The sequence below is a fragment of the Peromyscus leucopus genome, chromosome 19 (genome assembly GCF_004664715.2).
Source record: "Peromyscus leucopus breed LL Stock chromosome 19, UCI_PerLeu_2.1, whole genome shotgun sequence".
In the NCBI taxonomy this organism is placed as follows: Eukaryota; Metazoa; Chordata; class Mammalia; order Rodentia; family Cricetidae; genus Peromyscus; species Peromyscus leucopus.
This window is the reverse complement of record NC_051079.1, coordinates 59,143,594-59,163,683: the sequence shown is the minus strand read 5'-3', so window position 1 is coordinate 59,163,683 and position 20,090 is coordinate 59,143,594. Positions and strand designations below refer to the sequence as shown.

Here is a 20,090-nt window from a genome sequence, read left to right as displayed (position 1 = left end):
TATACAAGACAGACTGGTGCCAGGTAAAATCAAAGGCTTATCATGAATCCAGTGTGTGGTGGAGGATGGTGTTTCTTAGGTTGAAGGTGTACTTTGAGTGCCTTATCTCCTCGGTCTGTGTTTGGAAGCAGGATAGTACATCTCCTTTCCAGCTACCCAGGATTTATCTCTTTTCTCTGGCAAGTAGATGATCCTAGAAAGAATTCTGAAATAACATTGTTCTTATGGCGTTTTGATTTTTATTTAGTTATGTTTATACTTTTCACGTAAAATGAAATGCTATACTTGGGATAGATTAGCGTTTTATGCATCTTTAGGGATTGCCCTATGCTTTTAAAGGTAAAACAAAGCAATTAGCATTAGAGCAGATATTCAGCTGTCCCCAGAGGGGCAGCCTTTTCCTTTATGATCATATACTGCAGAACTGTTTTAGACTTAGAGCATAGTTTTTAATATATGAGAGTTTATGTATATGGAGCTCTATTGCTAGCCTCTCACATCATCTACATGTGTTAAAATTGAGAAATCATCTTGGCCTAGTGATGTGAAGTAGGTTTTCTTTTCTGCATTCAGCTTTCACCAGGTCTTGCTGTAATCCTGTCTTTCTGTCTCTTCCAATCAGAGTACTTCCTTACACTTAATCGTCAGGTACCTATTGTCCATTTCTTGGCACATTCTCTGTCTCTCCCAGTTTACTCTGACCAAGTATAATAGTATTGGCAATGTTCCCTATAGACTATCTTTCAACCCAGATTTGTTTCAAGCTTTTCCCTCAACATTCAGACTCCAGTGTGAGACGTTTGGAAAAAAAAATAATAAATATGATGAAGCAAATTCCCCTCTCTTCATATAATCTCAGGGATAGGTGATACCACAGAACACCTGAAGATACCCTCATCACAGGCTTGGACAAAGCTAAGTATGCTGGAGCTTTAGAGGGTGCAGATTAATTGTTCAGGAGTTCAGCAATAAAATTCTTTAAAGTGTATTGATTTCTCATCCATGATCAGCATCTGTGGGAATTAGACAGCAGAGGGGATAATAAACATTTTTGAAGTATGACATACCTGTTGTTAAATGTTTTTTCTGGTCCATCTGCCTTTTGTTTGTTTCTGTTTCCTAGTTACTCTTAAATGTGTTTATTTAAAGGTCATACTGTGGCCTCTGTGGAGACCTGGTTGTGTTTAGTAGGGAAGACCTGAAGATCAGATTTAGTTAACAGAGCCCTCTAAATCAGCAGGATCGATGCACATATGAACTCATAGAGACAGTGGCAGCATGCACAGGGCCTGAATAGGTCTGCACCAGATGAGATCCTAGAGGTCAACGTCAGCAGTTAGCCTCCCTGCTTCCCTGGCTGGAGTTGTTTTATTTATTTACTTATTTCTTTATATTTGGGGTTTACAATTTTTTGTCATGTTTCTCACTTTGATCAATTGAAAAGGGGAAAGGATAACTTTACATAATTGATGAATCAGTTGTGGTTGTGGGTACCACCTTCTTTCCCAAAAAGTGACTGGTCACATCTTTCTCTATCTGTTTTGATCTCATCCAGATTAGCAATACTTCCAAACCAAAATCCAAAAAAAGAAACAAAACCAAACAAACAAACAAACAAACAAAACAGCAACAAAAACAAAAAAAAACACTTCATGCTTTATGTGTATTTTCTCCCTGTTGTTCTGTAGAACATCACCCCTAGAAATGTTGTAAGGTTCTACTTATACAATATTAATCAAGAGCTGGACATGATGGTCTGTGCCTATAATTCCTGTACTCTGGATGCTGAGGCAGGAGGAGTGTCCAAAATCCCAGGTAATCCTAGGGTGTATAATTCGATCCAGGACAGCATGGACTACAGTTTGAGACCTTGTCTTGACAGGCAGAAAGGAAGGAAGGAAGGAGGGAGGGAGGGAAGGAGGGAGCAAGGAAGAAAATGAGAGAAAGAAGGAAGGAAGGAAGGAAGGAAGGAAGGAAGGAAGGAAGGAAGGAAGGAAGGAAGGAAGGAGAGAGAGAGAGAGAGAAAGAAAGAAAGAAAGAAAGAAAGAAAGAAAGAAAGAAAGAAAGAAAGAAAGAAAGAAAGAAAGAAAGAAAGGAAGAAAGGAAGGAAGAAGAAAGAGCAAGAAAGGAAGAGAGCTGCAACAACAGCAAAACAAAAACAAAACACTAACTTGCCAGGCAAGGTGAGCTTTCTGGTGTTCAGTCTGGGAGTGATTTCAGGCAGTAACTAACCACTTCCTCATTGTACTCGAGACCTTTTCCCAACAGGAGGAAATTGATGTTTGGTACTGTAAACCTGGTCAAAAGCCTGTGACTTGGGAGGTTATAAGCCCTGATGTGGAGGAGGAAAGTGAGGGATGGGAAGAATGTGAGAGCCTCAGCAAAAGGCAGGGGCATGAGAGAACTTTGACTCCCCCGTACACTGTGCCGCCGACCCTTGAACTTACAGCAGCTGTGATTGTTTGCATGGCATCTCCACAAGATTGTGCCTGTCGTGAAATGAAGGGGCTGATGGTTCTTCACACCTCCTTGAGCATTTAGATGAAGAGAAAGATCAGCAGAGGAGGGAGAGGCCTCCTTCAGTGATGTAGTCACTGGTAAAGTACACATGCTTCTGTCAGCACACTGCCCCCCAAAACACAGACTCCTGTGAACCCCAAAGAAATGTATTAGGTCTGTTCACACACAAAAGAAAGACAAAATATTAATAGCAGAGGGAAGGGGAAGAAGAGAAAGCAACAAAGGGTGTGTGAATATGATCATAACACACTACATAGATGTACAAAAATATCCTAATGCAATTCCTTTCTATATATACTAATGCAAATTTTAAAGAAAAAATTTAAAACTCCTTTTCATTGGATTAGTTAATAATCTATCTAAGATTTATATACTTGCTTATTGCTTTTACTTTTATTTCCCTTTAATTTGCTCCAGTGGTTACAAAATTTATGGATGAGTATCACAGGATTAGCAATGCGCACACTGAACCCAGACGCTTCATGAATCTCCATGGCCTGCTGCACCATTGCATTCTGGGCCTGCTATGCTGACTCACATTGCACCATTCTGTCCAACGCAAACACAGTGTTTAGTCAGCCGGAACCTCTGGAGGATTCTCAGGGAAAGCTAAAATGCATTCTCATCCCAGGGATGAGCATTTCCAAGTCCACCTTCTACCACACATTTAAATAAGTTATTTTAAGACGTCAACAAAAATCTCTTGGCTAAGCTGGAAGCTTCCCATTAGCAGATTTCACTGTACTATCAAATGTGACTGAAGCAACTTTTTTTTTCTTTTCAGATTTTTAGAATTCTGAAATGGTAAAAGTGGTTCTTAAAGGTATTCCCTATGCTTCAAGGGAGGGGTTAAGCTTTCAGCTGTTATTACAAAAGTGTCCAACTGACTTTTATTTGAATTTCTTAGTACTTCTAGTTATTTAACAAAGTACAGTTTCTACAACTAATTCCCTCCCTCTCTCCACCTACCCCTCCCTCCCTGCTTCCCTCTCTTCCTCTCTCCCTTCCTCCTTCTCTCCCTTCCTCCTGGCTGGCTGGCTGGTTGTTTTTCAGTCTTTTTCAGTTAATAACGTGATGTGATCAGTATTTCGAAAACTTTAGTACTCTCTCATCACCAAAAGAGACTGTATGAGAGCACTACTTCTCAGAGCTCGCCGTGCCTGCCTGTGTCTCTGGTATGTGCCTTTAGATGTCCATCGTAGACAGGGGACAGGATCACAAAACACCATATGGCTGGATGAGGTGCAGGAGGAGAAAATCCACACAAAGGAGGGGATCTGTCACAGCTTGTCAGTCTTTATCCCCAGAGAAGCTCCGATGACAGAGGGCTGATGAAATGGCGTACAAAGGGTCATTGAGCATTGAAAAAAGCATAAAAAGTGACTTGAAATTCAATATCAATTCTCAAGGGAAAGGGTGGACAAGGAAGGTGCTGGCAAGTCCATGAAGCTCAGCTACCCTGTGGCTGAGGAAAGATACCAGGAAATGACATTGATAAGAAATAATTAAAGGTATCTTCAGAAAACCAGGAATAGTGACAGGTGCAAAAGACACTGAGGGAAAAAATGTGCCTAAAATAAAATAATCTCTCACAGAAGCAGATATGTGGAATGATAAAATTAACAGAGGAAGTATTAGAGATGTGTTTCTTTACTCTGCAACCTGATAAATGAGATAGAGAAGGCTATTGAGGTGACCAAGAACTACCCTTGTATAAGGAAGAACCCATGTCTATAATGTACTTCACCTATTAAATTGTGCTCAACTCATTTCTGGCATGTTTCTATAGGGTTCTGAGGTCTCAAAACAGCCATCATAAAACTGTTCCAGTAGAAGCAGCCTTCTTAAATATAAGAACTCACAAATATAGAAACAGCCATTCATTAAATGCAAATGGTATGTTAGCTACTTTAGGTAGTATTTGAAATCCATTTCTCAACACCAGGTAACACCTCTGTACTTAAAATAGCTAGAAAAAATTTTAAATAAAGCAAGTAATGATCAGAGGAAAGAAATACTTGTCTGGGTTGCAAAATTAGAGGAAGGTTCCAGCAATTATACTTTGTCATTGATGCCAATGACTCTGTGTGTGTGTGTGTGTGTGTGTGTGTGTGTGTGTGTGTGTGTAAAACAACCTATCCATGATTGTAGGTATTTTTATTGCATCTTGGGTAAACTGTTTGAAAACATTCTTCCTAGATAAGCACTTTGGAAATAAGAGAATTATTAAAAGCATATCTATGTATTTTTAATGCTCTCAATGCATAGAATTCAGAGGGAGGGGAAGGAAACATTTACTGGTAAACCAATCATCATTTTCCTCATTTCATATAAAAAATAATTCAAGTTTTAAGGTTTGTAGCTATCTCTGTTGGTGTGAAAATCCTCGCTGAATTTGTCACTCAGCTTATCTCTCTTTATGACCACAGGGAATCTTTTTTAGCATCAGGCTTTCCCCTGGCAGTGTCCTTTGATGTATGATCCTGAGATGAGGAACACACACCCTATATCAAAGCCCCAGGTCCTCTTCTCGATTTACAGATCAACCCAAGACACATTCTGCAGCTCCTTTTATGCTTTTGCTTGAAAGCATTCTTTCCTTTAGAAAATATGCCTATATAATGATGCTTTTGACATGACGTCTACTTTTTAGAAGAGGTTGAAATATATCTCACTTTGTCTACTTGGCTGAAAAATAGCCATTCTCATTCCAAGCCTGTATTTTCTTGGAGATTTCTCTGGGTTCAACGTTTGGTCTGGATTTATAGTTTATTTTCAGATTAGTGATGATTGGCATAAACAGCTTGCAGTATAACCTGGGTCTCCCTGTACAGTGTATATTCTCTGATGTTGGCTTAATGCAGCTCTCAACAAAGTCAAATTATTATCTCACAAATGTGCAGAGCCTTTCACTAGCTCAACTTCCAATAATATGTTAGATGTCTATAATGTGATTATTGATTGATATACTTAGAAAATTTGGGTGGTTAAAGTGGTAAATGAACAAAGTAGACTCTTTTCCTACTTCACCCCACACTTTATAATTTGACATAGGTAGAATATCAAAGGAAATAAGACAAAATTAAATGAGCATACCATTATAGTGCAGGGTGTATTTAGATAGATGTTCATATCATGATGGTCCTATGAAAACCCAGAAGAGAGAAACCTGAGAAAATGAGAGATTATTGGAAAAACACACAACCTAAAAGCAGAAGGAAGAGCCAAAGCCAGGCCAACAAAGGAAGTGTGAGAAAGATTTCTAGCTCAGGCTGTGGTATATAAAATATCAGCGCTAAAGAATGGGAGCTCCTGGACTAAAAGAAATCAGAAAGGACTGTTGAGGGTAAGCAAAAAGACAAATTCTGTAGATGAGGTCTCTGTAGACACTTCAAGTCCAGCTCCTAGACAGATAGAGACTCTACAGGTGGTTTATAGAATGACCCTGTCTGAAGTAACAAAAAGCAGGGCTGATGTGTAAAGTACAGTGCCTGAGGTAAGAGGGAGAATTTAGGTCCTTATGGCCGATACCCTTCAAGAGAATTATCTAGCATCTCTCCTTATTTAGTCTTTGAAGATACAATGGCAAGCTTTCTACATAGCAGTTTTCACATAGGATTCTTCATTGAGTATTAGATGGGGTAATAGGTGACTATATAAATTAAATATATTTTACCAAAGAAATTTTTCATACAACATAGTCCAACACCATAGAACGTTACTTTAACAGTTTATCATTAGCACAAACTATATAGACTTCTAAGGAGACAATAGAAAATATTGTGAGAAAACATATACCAAAATACCAGTCTAAAAATTTAGAATGGAGTTAATTTTTACAAAATTGATTATACCTTTTAATTGTCTTACAATTATGTAATATATATCCTCCAAATAATTACCTGCTCTTTATGGTGAAAATCCATGTGCTAAAAAATAAAGTTTCTCAAATATACAAAGTAAGATAAGCATTGTTATAAAGATTTGGAGAAGACCTCTGCTATTCCTTGTCCACGTTTGCACATGAATTGGTATCTTTGCTCAGTTCATGTCTAGGCAGTCATCTTGGTGAAACTTCATAGGTGTAGTTTCTGACATTTCTAGGAGATAATCTCAAACCAAATTCCGCAATTCTCTGGCTCTTACAATCTTTCTGCCCCCCCTCCCCCACTTTGCAATGTTCTTGAGCCTTAGTTGCAGGAGTTATGCTGTACAAAAAAAAAATTACAAGCAACTAGTACTGAGAATGGGATAAATAGTATTACCCAAGGAAGAGCTCACTAAATGGTTATCTAATACCAAATGGTCAGCCCTGAAAACATGCATACAAGTACCTTAATGCAGATTAAGCAGGTTATATCCATGTATTTAGGAGTGTAGATACATTGAGATACACATATATAATTGTTTGTAACAACAATTAATGGAAAAAGAGGCCATGAATTTAAGACAGCAAGGATGTGCATGGAGGTTGAAATAGAAAAGAGAAGGAGGAAATGATATAATTACATTATAATTGCAAAAATAAATCACTAAAAAATATGTGGAGAAAAGAAAATGCATACACTATTGATGGTAAAGTAAATTAATACAGCCATTATGGAGATCAGTGTGGATGATCCTGAAAACACCAAACAACAACAGCTGTGTGACACACCTGTACCTGGTATCTCTAGAGGACATTCAATGAAGATATGGAAGAGATACCCGTGCTTCTAAATGATTATAGCACATCATGAGAGGCATGATGTGTACTCAACTGTGATAGTCCTCTGTAGCTAGAGTTTTCCTGCCTTGCCCACAGTCAGGACAAATCTTTGTCACCCTCCAGTCCCACAGCCGCTCAGACCCAACCAAGTAAACACAGAGACTTATATTGCATACAAACTGTATGGCCGTGGTAGGCTTCTTGCTAACAGTTCTTATAACTTAAATTAATCCATTTCCATAAATCTATACCTTGCCACGTGGCTGGTGGCTTACCGGCATCTTCACATGCTGCTGGTCATGGCGGCAGCTGCAGTGTCTCTCTGCGTCACCTTCCACTTCCCAGAATTCTCCTCTCTCCTTGTCCCACCTACTTCCGGCCTGGCCACTGGCCAACCAGTGTTTTATTTATTGACCAATCAGAGCAATTTGACATACAGACCGACCCACAGCAGGCCTCAATGGGAGAATGAATAAAAAGGTATTGTCTATTAATAATGTGACATTGTTTGTAAGAAACTGAATGATGATGTTCGCTGTATTGTGGAATAAACTGGAGGAGATTATGTTAAGTAAAATAAGCCAATGGACATAAATGCTACATATATTGGCTTAAATTAGGACACAATTAAGATTTATTTCCTAAGAGCTGAGGAGAATTCTTATGTGCTTGCTACACAAATGTGAGGACCAGAGTTTGGCACCCTAGCAAACCATGTAAAAGCCAGGCATGGAACTATGTGCCTATAGTCCTGGTGCCAGGCAGACAGAAGCAAGTGGATTCCTGGTTGGAGCTAGCCAAACAGTAGAGCCAACTTGGAGAGTCCTTTGTGCAGGGAGAGGCCGTATCTCAAAAGGTAAGATGCAGTATAACAGAAGACACCCAAAATTGACTTCTCATCTTTCTGTGCATATATGTGGATGTATACATGAATGTATAGAATTGCATGTTTGTATGTAATATCAGTATATATGCAGAATTTTTTTGCAAATTGAAAATATATAGGAATGGAGAAAAAGATAGTAGTTTGTAGAATAAGGGATGTGTAATAAAGGAAAACAAAGAGTGGGGATGGGATAAACAACGCTAGCCATTTACATGGATGGAATAAATGTTAATTTTAAAGAGATGTGAAGTATCTATAGTTCATAGGCATTTAATGTGTGTTTTATAAATCAGCAGAAAAGATGAACTTCAAACTTTCCCAAACAAAAATTGTCCCCAAACAAAAATTGATAAATGTTAAAGAAAAAGAAAATGCTAATTATTCTGATGTGCCATAGATATCGTCTATATGGGTTTGGCTATCACACTCGGTCCCTCATGGAACATGGAATATGATTGACTAGACTAGTTGGGCAACAAGCCATCAGAAGTCACATGTTTCTACCAATACTTGGATTATAGGCTTGCCCAACTTTATAGGTGGGTGCTGGGAATACAAGGTTACCCCCACCCCATACTTGCACTGCAGGTACTCTACACCAAGCCATGTCCTTAGCCACATGATTAAGATTTAATGAGATAGTTGAAGTATACTTTTATTTCATTATTTAGAAGGAAAGATTTAAGCTACTATTTTAAAAAATTCACATTTATTTTCAAATTTCCTAATAAATTCTACAGTTCTTTGAATTCTGAGAACATTAGAAAACTTTATAAAACAAATTATGTTTTGAAAATTTTGAAATCACATAAACAAGTTTCTTTTGTGTACAAATTTATTCAAATTGTTTTATTAACTTTGAACATTTCATTTTTATCTACTTTCCCACTTAAACAAAACATACTTTGGCCTGATGTCTACCAACAGAAAAAAGAGAGAAAAAATATTTAAACAGAAAAAAATATTCTTGGAGCAATGGAATCTCCCTCTTACTTCACTAATAATGCCTACATATATTTTATTTTTATTATGTCTTTAGGGCAATGTAATCCAACAACTAATAAAGCATCTAGTTGGTAGACATAATTATCATATCTTAGTGAATAACATGGAGAATGAAACAGTGAAATTAATATTTTGTTAGAAGTTTATGTAACTTAAATACTTTTTCTATTAGAAATTCATTTTAACTTTTATATTATAAGTAGGGAATGAAGGTAGTATACTATTAATGTTCTCAGAACAAAATGAAATGACACAAAATACTATATATTAAATTTATAAAAGAATAAATACTTTGGTATCTCAGAAGACTGTGACTTTATGGAAAAATTAACTCAATAGCATACTAATGTTTTAGATATAATAAAATACTATATTTTATTTCAAAAGCATTTGGGGGAGTTATAAATTAATTTTAGAAATCACCCTCACCATCTAAATTTTGCTACTCTAGTATTTTTTATGTATTCCTAAAAGCAGAAGACTCTGCTGTTAGAGTATGGCAAATTCACTTCTTCCTCTCTTGACAACAGATAAAGAAACTGTAACCATGGAAACAGTAATGGGCCAGAGAGATTAGGGCCAGGCAGGAGATTAGACCTCTAAGAGCAATGAAAAGAGGTTCTGATTGGTTCTTTATTGAGACCTTATTTGAAGAGAAGTTACCGTTGAAAGAAAGCACAGAGGATTAGCATGGGCCATATTAATTCCCTTATACACTATAAGAAGCTATTGCTTTGTTTTTTTTTTTTTTTTTAAAAAAAGATATCCTTCTTTTTTCTTACGACAACCATTTAAACATAGGGGTAAAAATTCTGTGAATCATGTTATTCCCAGATTTGTCTGTACCATAAAAGTCTGGCCCAGCTGACTAAAAAGCAGCTCCTGAAGACAAGGGAGAAAAGAACATCTGTCCGTGAGCACGCTCATGCTGCACTTCTCACTGGCGTGCTTGGGATGAGCAGAAACACAGCTTAATTTTGAATATGACGTCATGTAGGAGCGAGTTTTCTTGGGAGGGAAAAGATTTGAAAACTTCATTCATAGTTTCTTGAAATGTATTTTTATAACTTCCTGAAAAACTTCACAGAAGTTTTCGAAACCATCATTAATCACATTTGTAAAAAGAAAGTATCTAGTAAGAAACTCATGTTCTTTAAATTGATAAATACAGAGTTGGTCTGTTTTGAGTTGTGTGCTGTCTATAATAGATTTCCTGAGGAAAAAATCATTTGTTAGTTTTTAAGTTCTCAATTCACTGAAGTTAGAATGTCCAACTCAATTGTAGGGATAGTTTTAAGTGGAAGCATTTTTACCAAATTGAACTCTGAAAGGGTGGTGCTTGTGCACCCTTACAGACAGTCATCGAGAGTATGGTTTCTGGCTGTCCTGCAACACTGACTACTTTAAAACCATTAGGACAGGCTTGTTTTTTGCTTAGGTTTTATTTGAACACATATTTCTTGATTAGTTCTCAGGCTTAAATCTACTTTTAAATAGAATTATTCATTATTTACTTTTAGACATTCTTCTTATAATGAAAATAATTGCTTGTTTCATGTTTTACAAAGTCTTTGGGGTGCTTTTCCCATAGATTAAGTACCTACAGGGAAGTGTGCAGATGATACTATCAGCTGTTGAAGAGTGGGGATTACTTGAACCACATTGGACATTGCCAGAGGATGAAGATGAGTTAAAAGGGCTGGATATAAGCATCAAAAAAGCCAGGAGTTCCTATACTGTCCAAAAGGACAATGGGTCCATCTGATGTCTATGTCTCTCCTCTATACCTAGATCAAATGTTGCACATACAGTTATAAACAATGAGCACTGTCTGTGTTGAGTGTATCTGTAAGCCTTAACCCAAAGACATTTTCCTGGACACAGGGCACATGGTTCCATTGAACAAGAAAAGAAAAGAAAAAAATGCTTGCCAGAATCTTCTTCACTTAAATGCAGGAAAGGAACAGAAAGATGCTAAGCACTCATATTTCTTCCTTGAATCATTAGAGTTACAGAATCTTCCGTGGGATGACCGTTGAATTTCCCACAATTAACATCATCTCAATAATTCATTCTTTGGTTTTCATTTGGTAACAGAGTTTCACTGCACAGCCCAGTTTAACCACAGATTTGTGGTCGTGCTACCTTGGCATCCTGAGTGCTGAGGTTAATAGTATGCTTAATTCAGTCAGTCAGGACTTCATTTTTCCCCTTGATGTCCCTTTTTCCACCCTAGAAATTTTATATAATATATATATATATATAAATTTATATATATATGTATGTATTTTATGTGACCCTTGATACACACACACACATATGATATACCAACCAAGTTACTGATCATGAATTATAAAGGACTCTATATTAAAAATCCTAGTGTGCATGTAAATTACCATTTATTATACATGAAATCAAGTCTGTATACTAATGATTTGGATACAGTTGTTTATATTTACATAAAGAATTACATCTTTACTGACTAATAAATACTGTAGAATATAGAGAGTCCTTTTTTAGAGGTGATTTGTGATTTGATTTTATAGTTACCAGTATTGAGAATGCCACTTTGAATAAGTAGGTAGTACAAAGGGGCAGAAGTCTAAGTCATTTCAGAAATTGTTGAAATTTCTGTCCTAATATCAAGGCAAATTCATTTTGTAAATGAAACTCAAGTCAGCAATTCAAGAAGGAATTTTAAAAAAAAACCCACTAGCCCAATAAAATCTAAAATATATTAAATTGATAGTTAAATGTTAAGTGATAACCTGCAGGGAAACATTGTCTTTATTTTCCACAATTAAACTATTATTTTAAGAGCTTGCTAAAACTCTGCAAGTTCAGGGGAACCCGTGTTTTCTTAATATCCAATAGTTTCAAGTCTGAGATGAGGTTACTTTGGGCGGTTTTCATTGGACCTACATGGCATGTTACCACCCACAAGGTGAAGTGCATATGTTGTATGTACAGAATTAAAGGATGCAGCCAAGTCACTATTTTCAGCCAGGGCAATTTGCAGTCAGAAACACCTCAGATTCATTACACTCTTGACTTTAACTTTAATTTTGACCATTGTGCTTCCTGAAAGCTTTTACTCTTTCCCAATATTTTACTGCTCCTGCATTCAAATAGGTGACCCCACTGCAGTCACAAGCCACAGTTAAGAAGCTAGGTCACACATATGTCATTCTTTAAGCACTCCCTCTCTGCCCTGTTTTGCTTTGTGACCTCTTCCACACTGGTATTCCAGTGATTTCTTCCATAACAATGTGTACATTCTTAAGCTTTTTTTTTTTTTTTTTTTTTTTTCACTTTGGTAGAGGAAGCCTAACCAAGGCAAATGGTAAGCATGAGCTAAAACAGCAAACTGACTGTGAAATTTGAAATTTGCCCTGGGATAAAGAGAAGATATTGAGGACAAATAAGCAGAAGAGTCATATGACCAAGTGTGTATTTGTCTAAGCTTATTTGAGATGCAGCACAGAGTATCTGCTGGAGGAAGGTGAATTACAGGAAGCTGTAGTCGCTAGGAGACACTTGTGATGGATCTGCTGAGCAGGCATAGGGCAGGGATAAACACGTTAGAGTGAGCACAACAGTGAGCATCTGTGTGCGCTTTGTGCAGTGGGAAAATCCTAAATGCAGCAAACAGGAAAGTTGGGCATAGATGAGATGTACGCTTTGACTCACAGGTGGTACATATCTGACACGAAGAACAACCAGAAGAGTGGTCTAGGAGTAGAAGCAAGCTGAGAAGATGGAGAGAATCTGGATCCCCTGTGCTGCTTCAAAACATCTGTTATGCTGAAATCAGGGAGATTTTTGTGAATCTTTCCCTCTCTTTGCTCTCAGGAGAGAACTGTGTATCAGATGTCAGGCTTTTCTCTTCTCCCAAATCTGCTCTAACAGACCAACTTGCAGCCAATCCTCTATTTGTTGTAAATACTCTAGATCTCTGGAAAAAATATATATATATATACATATATATACCAAAAAGTAAACAAAGGATCCACGGAGCCAGAAATAACTCAAAAACTGCCTCCCATTCTCTAAAATCTCTACATCTTTATGTGATGGGTAAGAATTTCACATGGAAAATGGAAAATCTTTCTCAAATCATTGAAAAGTGAAGAATCTTCTTCTTCTCCACAGTTGAAAGGATTTCTTTCACAGATAACCAGTTTAGTCCACAGCAGGAATACTGACTCAGCCAATTCCTGCACAAAGTGAATGCAATCAGAGAACTAGAGAAAAGAGTCTGAAAAAGTCAGTTCAAAGATAGTGTAAACATTAGCCATTATGATCCAGATCTGTTCTTTTAATACCCTCTTATATTATGAAATATTTACATGTGATGTAGATTTATATACCTAAAATTAAGTAATCAAGAACACAGGTTGGCTTAATGGAGTGAAGACTACAGGTGGAACAAACATCTAAAATAACCAAATTTTACATGTTTTTGAAAAGATCGACTATGTACTTTCCCCTGGATTTACAGTTATTAGTATTCATTGAACTAGCTTAGTAATATTTAAATGGTGAAGAAAGTGACTTTTCAAGGAGCCAGTGCACCAGGAGTTTCTGTGTTAATGGTCCTTACCAGTTATTCCTATCTCCTGGGGCATAACTGCTGTCCTCCTCACAGCTCAGCTTCATCTACATCAGATCTCAGGAAGAAGCCTTCCCAGCAATGAGGAACCTGATAATATTTAATAAATAATACATGGACCCCACAGACACAGAATGTGGTGCTTAGCCAACCGTGTGAACTGTGAATAAAAACTGTGTCTGTTGAAACTGGCTGGCTGATTAGACTTTCAGTACTGTGGAGAGGTTGGAATGTTGCAGGTCCAAGATGCCAGTTACCTGATCTTGGGCTGTTTCTGACCTTCAGGAACAGACATTCCTTGCCCACTTCTGTGTCTGCACTAACATCATGGTAGTAGTAATAGATAGAAACCTTTAAAAATCTATTAACTTAGCAGACTGCAAACTACCATCAATCCAAAAGCTAAGAATATTATTAGAGAACATCTTGGGCCTATAGAAAAGCTCCCCCCATCTTGCTATAACCAACTCTCTGATCTTCTCATCAGTGTATGTTAAATTTGCCTTGATTTATTTGTTTCTTTCTTCTATAAAATTATAAAACTTCGTGGAACTGCTTTCATGTTGAAACATGTAACATGGTCACTCAAAATTGCTTTAGAATAAACTATTTCTTATTGTCGAAAATGGTTGTGTAGAGGCAACTGTGTTGTTTGTAGTTTGAAGCTAGAAATCATCTGTCAAGATGAAACATTGTCTTGATTCAGGAAGCTGAACAAAAGACAAAACATCCACCAAAGATGAATTATGCATTTACAGGCACACCATAATTAGGAGAAGAATGACGTTGGAATTTATAAGTGACTCAAATATCTGCAAATCTATTTTTCCAACTCTAAGTGCTGCAGAGCACTTCCTACGAGCAGCAGTTACTAATTTCTGTCTTAAATTCAGGGACACTCTAAAGTAAAGCACAATTGTGTATCTTTATGTCTTAAAGGATTTTTTTTGTCTCTCCTTGCCGATTATTCATGGCAACTACTTCAGTCTTTGGGTAGTCCCTATTCAATTGAAAACTACATATTAACAGTATTGTATTTCATTGAAAATTATCCCTGTACACTTACGGAGTACACTGTGATATTTTGGTATATGCACTGTGCTGGATGGCTATATGTCAACTTGACACAAGTGCAAGTCATCTGACAGGGAGGAGCCTAAATTAAGAAAATGCCTCCAAAAAATAAGGTTGTAGGCAAGCCTGTGGGACATTGTCATAATTAACGACTGATGTAGGAAGGGCCAGCCTTTCTGGATGGTCTTCTCCGGGCTGCAAGTCATGGGTTCTATAAGAAATCAGAATGAGCAGGCCTTGAGTGCAAACCAGTAAGCAGCACCCTCCAGGACCTCTGCATCAGCTCCTGCACCCAAGTTCCTTCGTTGTTTGAGTTCCTGCACTGACTTCCTTTGATGATGACCAGTGATGTGGAAGTATAAGCCAAATAAACACTGTCCTCCACATCTTTCTTTTGGTCATGGTTTTTCATCATAGCAACAGTAACCCTAATTACAAAACACACAGAGTGTGGCATGGTGATACCAAGCTAATTGCAAATCTGTCACCTCACTCATTTGTTAAATGCGACATATCAAACGTACATTTTCATAGATTACAATATAGAACACAATATTATAAACTATCCATCTTTCTGTGTTCTTCCATGTAATATATTGTAAAATCAATCCCCCTAAGGCAGACCTAGAGAGGAAACTATAGTATGAACACACATTCAATAAAGTTGAGTGCAAAGAGATTTAACTATGGTGACCTGAGGCTAGAGATGGGGAGGTGTTGATCACTTGGTTTCATATTGACCATAAACTCTTAATTTGTTGCTTTTAATTATTTTTGGTCCTCTATAATTATATAAATAGGTTACTCCAAGTTGTATCAAAAACAGTATAAGGACACTTTGAGTGAATAAGGTTTTGTCATTGCTGCTTGTTTTCCTGTAGCATTTGTGTAGAATGTTGGCCTCTCATTGGATTAATACTAAAAGAGAACCTTACAGTCTCTGTCAGTTTGTGTACAACTGTTTGTTCTATGTCTTTTCTGTTGTCAATCACCTTTCACCTATGAAATCAGTAATTAAGAGAATTATAACTTTTCTTTGACAGAAGAAATCGTGTATTTGCCTGACATCAGGTGACTTCCCTATTTATGATAATTATACATAATCGCATCTCCTGAAATAATGAAAACCGTAAACAAAACAATCAACAGCATTTGTTACATCCCTGTGAGACTATGGCCTTTCCCTTCTGTTTCAACTCCTCAAAAAAGCTAATTGATTCACTTTGACAAAATTGTAACTATTTTAATTTTTATATAAACATTTTGTTTTAAATAAACATTCTGAATTGTATGTTTTACTTCAAATATAGACACATGATTTTTTTGTTTATTCACTCATTTATTCATTTACTTATTCAACCCTTGCCTCATTCCAGAAAGGATTCCAAGAAACATTATTAATTATATACAATAATTTGTACTACCATCATATTGCCAATATATCTCTTGTTCAAAATATTCCATCTCTTGATCTCATAAGAAATATAATATGTTTATATAATATACTTCTAAAGCAAATCCTATACAGAAATTACATATATATTAAAGATTCACATTATCAGGGCTTTGTTAAGGTAGATGGAGAGACCCTTCTGCATAGCTTTTTTCTGATCTGTGTGCAGTGGTATATGCTTGCCTGTGCATACATATCATACACACACACACACACACACACACACACACACACACAGACACATACACACAATGACTTTTTTAAACATTAAAAAAATTGTATTACTCAATGCCTTTCCCTGCTATTTTTTTTATTTTTATCATGGATTACAGGAATAATAAAAACTGCATATCATACAATAAAATCATATGTGTTGTTGATAAGTCACTGCTTCAAATGCCTAGAAAATCTAATCTAGCCTTGATTCCATTTCAGATGTTATTTGTAGACTGAATTTTCTCAGTCCTGCCTGGTACCAACTGGGCAGCAGCTGTTTTTATACAATAATCACTCTGGGGCTTAATATTAATTACAAACTATTTGGTCTGTGGCTCAGGCTTATTGCAAGCTAGCTCTTAAATCTTAAACTAACCCATTTCTATTAATCTATATTTTGCCATGTGGCCATGGGGTTATACCGGTCTACTGGCATCTTGCCCCTTGGGCAGCGATGGTGTCTGCCCTGACTCTACCCTTCATCTCCCCATATCTCTGCTTGGATTTCCCACCTGGCTCTTATCCTGCCTTGCCATAGACCAAAGCAGCTTTATTTATTAACCAATGGGAGCAAAACATATTCACAGCATACAGAAAGACTATACCACAGCAGTTATTTCTCTTATTAGCCTTTATTAGAACGTATTTGATGTTCCTGGCTATGTATGTTAAGTTTAGCTCTGACTTCATGCCTGATTTCCACTATAGCACAAGCACTTCTGATGATCTCCTCTTGTTCCTCCTTAGCCATCCCAAGCTCCAGCATCCTTCCTTCTGCTCCCAGAGATGTGGTCCCTGTCTTGGTTTCTAGTCGCTTTGTCCGTCTGAGCTGGCGTCCACCTGCAGAAGCAAAGGGGAACATCCAAACCTTCACAGTCTTTTTCTCCAGAGAGGGTGACAACAGGTAGGTACCATAAAAAACTTCAGCTTTTTCCCTCAACACTTTTAATATCCGTGAGAGAAATTGATGGTATAGAATTTGAGGAGGACCTGGAAGAATGTGTGAAATCTTTACTCTGTTCCTCATCCAGACTGAATGAATTTGTTTACTTTGTGAAAACAAGATAACTTGCAAAATCAATTAAAATCATTTACATAGCATCCCTGACAAAAGGCAAGGATACAAATGACTATATAATTTGGGTGTTTTTTGTTTGTTTGTTTGTTTGTTTTGTTTTGTTTTTTTTCACTGATACAGGAAAGAATTATCTGGATATCAAGAGAATAAAGTATTACAAGCCACCGCGACTAGTCACTGATATCATATGATCTGAAAAAATACAGTGACTTTTCTGACCTTTAACAAAGAAGAAATATTAACGGCCTTACAAGGTTTCTGTTAGGATTAAATTAAGATCAAAAATATAAAGGTCATATAAAGCACAGAGTATGTTGTGTGATAAACGTTATTTGGTGAATATTATAATTGGCTAGGTAAGAATGAACTCTGCTTTCAAAGTTGCAATTCATTGTTTGTGGGTTTTTTTTGTTTGTTTGTTTGTTTGTTTTTCCAAAGCCTTTTACTCTCAGAATATTTCAGGATGTTGTGGTTTTGAAATGAGACTTCTCAGTTTTGAGGCCATACTGAGTGAGTTCCAGGTGAGAAGTAGAGATCTGTTTCCTGGTACTCTAGTTTCTCATGTGTATGGCTTCAGTGAGGTGGGAATCCTTAGAAGTACCCCAGGACCCTCAGTACAGTTTTGATTGTCAGGTGATTGTTTAAGGAGCTTTAGAATGACTACAGAAGAATTCCATTCATGCTGCTTCTCAAATGCTTTGTTGTTGTTGTTAACATAATTAAATTATATCTTTTAAAGTTTCTGCTTTCTTTTAAAGTTTGACCTGGCTTTAAAATAAAAAGGAAAACAGATATACACAGGGCATGTGTTTACTAAGACTGCTCATTGAACAAAGAGGCAGACATTCGTGTCGGCCTTTCTGTGCAGTGATTGTTTCCCTGACTTTATGAGGTGTTAGGAGAATTTAGGTCTTGGTGTGTGCACTTATGAAAACTGGAGGCAGTAATCCTCCCAATTATTTTCATGAGTTTATATGGGTTGCCTGGAGATAATTTAATTTCATCATTCCCAAACTATGCTGACTGTCTCCTCAAATACTATTATTTTTCTTTTTTCTGCATTTAGGCTAATATCATCTATTCAACTACCCAAGAAAAATTCTCAAGTTACACTCTCCCCTCCCTGGTTCTCAACATTGTTTGTTATCAGGACTAATACGTCTACTTCAACCCAAGTGATCCATGCTTTTTTTTATTCTGTCAGTCACTTCATCATCATTTACTCAGTCTCTGGGAATAGTTCTGCAGTTTCTAATAGTCCCCTCACTGTATGTAGTTAACATTATGAAATATGGTTGGATCACCCACTCCTTTTTTAAAAATGTGAACAGTCATACATATAAATATAACTTAATGTAAAGTATAAAGAAAGAGAGAGTAAAACTTCAGAAGTCTTTTGACTAGAGAACTCCAACCTTAATCTTTATATAAGCAAAGTTTTTTTTTTTTTTTTAAAAAATATATAACATACAATGGATAAAAATATGTACTCAATATCAGATGGTTAGATCTGGAAATGGTGCTACCATTTATCAGTTGTGTGATTTTTTTTGTATATTCAGTTTTTATAAATGATAGATAAATAACAGATCCCTTTAGAATAGATAAAATATTTTACTTTTACAGAATACTAAGAGAAGTAAGTGAAAGATTTCTTATAGATTAGTCATGCCCACAGGAAGAATGAAGGGCTGAAAAATAGCAAACTCAGAGACGATATGGAATAGAAAATTAAACTAATTCTCAATAGATAAAGGGAGGGAGATAAATAGAAAGAGGAAGAAAGAAAAGAAGGAAGGCAGAAACTAAGGAATGGAGGGAATGAGGAATTAGAAAGCTGATTTTACTGCTGTTACAATTTGAGTAAATCATTATTTTCAAAACTGTTCACAAGTCCCTGCTTTTAAACATTGTTTGACCATGCACTCTCCTTTCAATATTTCCTATCTTGCAAGCTGAACCCATTCTCTACAACTTCTCATTGCTCACTCTTATAGTGGCACCCTAAATCTTGTCATATAATATCGCTATTATATCCATCTCAAACATCACCCCCTTGACTCGCTCTCCAGACCTGTATCTTCCCACCTTCTAGTTAACTGCTTTCTTGCATCAAACTGTTGTGCCCAGATCATAACCCCCAGAGAGACCACCAAGGACAAGCATACCAGAATGCAAAAGCAAGGTTTATCTGTTACAAGTCATGACAGGGAACTCAACTCAAGCCATCTCAAGTGAGGCAGAGAAGAGTTACTCTTTCTTGGGGAAGTTAGTTTTTATAGGCAAAACCCATAAAATTTCTTAAAGGGGAGGGGGTTAGTACGGGTCCATCCTTGATTGGTCCAGTTTTTCCCGGGCCTGGACTTTATCTTATTCTAGCTTATCTGTTTGCCCTGTCAGGAGTTTTACAACTCCTCTCCGGGGTCTGGTCATATTATCTCCGGAGAGGGGCATCTTGTGGTTAATTGGTTACCATCAGACATCCTGACTCTGTTCTTTTGTTCCTGGGGCTGGTGCCATCATTTCTGGGGACTTGAA

General features: G+C 36.9%; 1 protein-coding gene across 2 annotated transcripts in view; it reads left to right on the top strand.

Annotated features, from left to right (window-relative positions):
* Positions 1–20,090, top strand: part of Dcc (DCC netrin 1 receptor) — a 1,151,759-nt gene that overhangs the window by 786,093 nt on the left and 345,576 nt on the right. For both annotated transcript variants that reach the window (XM_028864828.1, XM_028864827.1), the window contains exon 8: positions 17,222–17,378. In XM_028864828.1, the coding sequence (XP_028720661.1) occupies positions 17,222–17,378 (157 nt within the window). The remainder of the gene's footprint in view (positions 1–17,221; positions 17,379–20,090) is intronic.